This window comes from Chelonoidis abingdonii, unplaced genomic scaffold, assembly GCF_003597395.2.
Source record: "Chelonoidis abingdonii isolate Lonesome George unplaced genomic scaffold, CheloAbing_2.0 scaffold0530, whole genome shotgun sequence".
Taxonomy (NCBI): domain Eukaryota; kingdom Metazoa; phylum Chordata; order Testudines; family Testudinidae; genus Chelonoidis; species Chelonoidis abingdonii.
Window position 1 is genome coordinate 9,268 of NW_027424791.1, and position 3,620 is coordinate 12,887.

The 3,620-nt window shown below is 58.1% G+C and overlaps 1 protein-coding gene across 1 annotated transcript; it reads right to left on the minus strand.

The window, feature by feature from the left end:
- Nucleotides 1-490: 490 nt before the first annotated feature.
- On the minus strand, nucleotides 491-1,895 carry LOC116830831 (rootletin-like; the record flags this gene model as incomplete). Its single annotated transcript, XM_032790479.1, has 3 exons — nucleotides 491-758; nucleotides 996-1,195; nucleotides 1,647-1,895. Coding segments are annotated over 3 exons (717 nt in total), but the record flags the coding sequence as incomplete, so codon positions are not given.
- Nucleotides 1,896-3,620: the final 1,725 nt, after the last annotated feature.

A 3,620-nucleotide genomic window follows, 5' to 3' on the forward strand; every position in this document is an offset into this window, starting at 1 on the left:
CCTTCATCCCTGGCTATCCTCAGAGGGAGCACAACAAAGAGACTTCAAATAGCTTGGGGAGCTAATCAGTCCAATGGGTGCAATTCTCCAGCCTGTCTTATGCATGAGGTTAGACTAGATGATCCACCCTTGGAGTCTATGCAAGGCTTAATTTGGGCTGGGGCTTCCCAAGGCTGAGCGCCGGCACCTCCAGGCCTGGCTGTTCAGAGCCCCGCACCTCCGGGTTGGGCGGGTCAGAGTGTTTGGTCTAGGTATCCCCGTTGTTTTTAGAGCAGCTCAGGTCAAATGACCCATGGAGAAACCCCATCTCCCCTGGAAGCCAGTCAGCCTGGGTCTGCAGGACCTCAGCTGGCAGGGAGAGTTGGACCCCAGGATCAGGGTTGGGACACTGGACATGGGCACTAGCAGGTGTTGCCTTGGTGGGCTAAGGGGAGGAAGGCCTGGCATGTCAGAGCACCAGGCTAGGGTGCTGGTCACTGGAGGGGGGTGGCTACTGAAAAGCCTCTGTCTCTAGCTTGGTCTTTGCTCCACGCCTGCCCTGCACCCCCCAAGTTGGCCACTCTCCCCACACCAACCCGCGTTCAATCTCCTTCTGCGCCCGCTCCTTGTCCTTCGCGATGTCCTCCTTCTCGTCCTCCAGGTGCTCTCGCTGCCGCTGCAGGTCGCTGTTGGCCAGCTGCAGCCTCTCGCTCTCCTGCCGCAGGGCCTCCACGTGCTGCTGCAGGGCCTGCAGGCTTCGCTCCAGGTTGCTCTTCTCGCTGATAGACGGGCACAGACAGACAGATTTCTGGGGGGCTGAACAGCCCTTTAAGGAACAAAAATCAACCCTCCCCACATTCCAGGGCACTTCATCTGGGGTGCAGAAAGTCACCCTAAGAGCAGGAGCCACTCTCAGGATGCCAGTAGGGCAGAAATGCTTGTGTGATGCCCGTCCCGTCAGCCGGGGTACACTGGAGCACAGGGGGATGGGACGGGGAGAGCGCCCATGGAAGTACCTGCCCAGCAGGTCAGCTGAGGAGCGGAAGCGGCTGGCATCCCGCACGGCATCATCCTTGGCCCGCAAGGAGCAGTCGACGTCGTCCTTCAGCTGCAGGATCTTCTGCTCCAGAGAGCGGCGCTCCTGATCTCTCTCCGCAAGCTGCTTCTTCAGGGACCCCACCAGCTCCTGCATGGCTTCGTACTTGCCGCGGATGTCCTAGCAGAAAACCCAACGAGTCAGCTCCTCTCCCTCTGTGGCACTGCCCCACCCCCTGGTGCACCCCACCACCTGCACCCCCTGCCACCGGGGCTCCCTGCATGGCTGACCACATTCCACGCCCTATGGACAACCATCTCCCATGGGAATCCCACCCAATCCAAATCCCCCTCCCCAGAATCCTATTCCCTGCAAGGCACAAAAATCCCCCTGGGGTTCCCAGCCCAGCATCTACCCCGTCAGGTTCCTTTATCAGCAGAGCAATTCTGTTCCCTTCCCACTCCCCTGGTGGGCACCAACAGCTCCACAGAAATGCAGCCCCAATAGCTAGAACCCCACAGATGGCCCCATTCCACGCAGCCTCGCAGAGCTGGAGAGCAGGAGGATGTCTGGGTGCCCAGCCATGAAGGAATCCCATGGCCATGTGCTCCGGGAGGTCCCATCCCCTCACCTGCACCTGCAGCTGCCTCTTCTGCAAGGCGGAGTGCACCACGGCCAGCGTGGAGTCGGAGAAAGCTGGCGAGAGGCTGCGCCGGGGCGAGGAGCTGCGCCGGGGGGAGGAGCGCCGGAGCGGGGACGGGGTGCGAAGGCTGGAGGAGAGGCCCCGCAGGCTGAATCCCGTGGCGTCGCTGTCCGAAACGTCCGTCGTTCGCTCCGTGCCTGTGAGGTGGATGGCGCTGTCAGTGTCAGACAGGACAGCCTGCAGAGGGGAGACAATGACGAGGCACTGGGGTCCCATCACCACACACGCTGCGAGCCAGGGGGGCTAGGCCGCCAGCCTCCAGGAGGCAACACAGCCATCGCTCAAAGCCCGACGGGAGCAGGGCAACATTTTTCCAACAAATTGGGTTTTTTTATCAATAGCTTTTGGGGCCCAGAGCTCTCCACCGGCTTTGGGGTGAATTCAACCACTAGCTTCAGTTGAGCAAGAAAATGTAAAGAGAGTCCGAACGTTTCCTTCCGACCATTTCGAAAAGTTTGGTTTTGACTTTTTTGGTTTCAACTTCAACGTTTTGACAGTTTAAAAAGCGGAGCTCCTGCCCCGAAACTGAATTGAAAAAAAAATCATTTTGCGTCAACTCAAAACATTTTGGGTGCATTCAAAATATATATATATTTTTTTTAGTTTTCCAGTGAACAAAACAAAATGCAAAGACCCTTTTCTTTTGGTTTGAATTGAACCAGATTTTTCCTCTGGATTTTTCAGTTCAGCCCCTGATGACGCTGACAAAACAGCTTGTTCTTGAGAGGGGCCACTCCTCCGCCCAGGCGATCCATTCCCTGCCCTGCCCATCAGCTGGGTGATAGGCCCATGCCTCTCCCTGAGCCTTCTCCCCAGGTCAGACTGGCAGTGAGTTGTGGGGGGTTTCACCTATCTCTGCAGCATGTGGGTGCAGTTCACTTGCCAGGATAACCTGAGTACATCTCACTTGATCAATTTCCTGCCATTGCAGGAGCCTCGGGCACTGGTGGGTCCCTCCTATTTTCTGCCTGTGGCACAGAACAGTCTAGTCTCCTGTGGGCTGTAAAACTTTGGTCCCATTTCAGCTGCTGGGTTTACTGTACGGGTGCTGGTGGCTGAGCTATACAGGAGATCAGGTTAGGTCAGGGGTGGGCACACTTTTTGGCGTGAGGACCACATCGGGTTTCCGAAATTGTATGGAGGGCCGGTTAGGGGAGGCTGTGCCTCCCCAAACAGCCAGGCGTGGCCCGGCCAATGTCCCCTATCAGATCCTCCCTACTTCTCACCCCCTGACAGCCTCCCCAGGACTCCTGTGCCATCCACACACATCCCTGCTCCCTGTCCCGACTGCCCCCTACTGCCCCATCCAACCTCTCCTCTGATTCCTGACTGCCCCTCCGGAACCCCTGCCCAATCCAACCACCCCTTCTCCCTGACCACTCTGTAACTCCTGCTCCTGACTGTCCCCTGCCACCCCATCCAAACCTCCCTCTCTTTCCTGACTGCCCCCCGGGACCCCAACCCCCTGTTCCCTGCCCTCTGACCACCCTGACCCCTATCCACACCCCTACTCCCTGACCACCACTCCAAACTCCCCTGCCCTCTATCCAACCGCCCCTCTCCCTGCCCCCTTACTATGCTGCCTGGAGCACCAGTGGCTGGCGGTGCTACCAGGGCCGGCTTCAGGCACCAGTCCAGCAAGTAGCTGTTTGGGGCAGCCAATGGTGAGGGGCGCCACATCCGGGTCTTTGGTAGCAATTCAGCGGCGGGTCCCTCGCTCCCTCTTGGAGCGAAGGACCAGCCGCCGAATTGCCGCCAGAGACTGAAGCGGTGATGGTAGAGCTGCAGATCGCGATCATGGCTTTTTTTTTTTTTTTTTTGCTTGAGGCTGCAAAAAAGTTAGAGCTGGCCCTAGCTGCGACTGAGGAGTTTCTGTGCACTAAGTGGCTTGGCCGTGTGCAT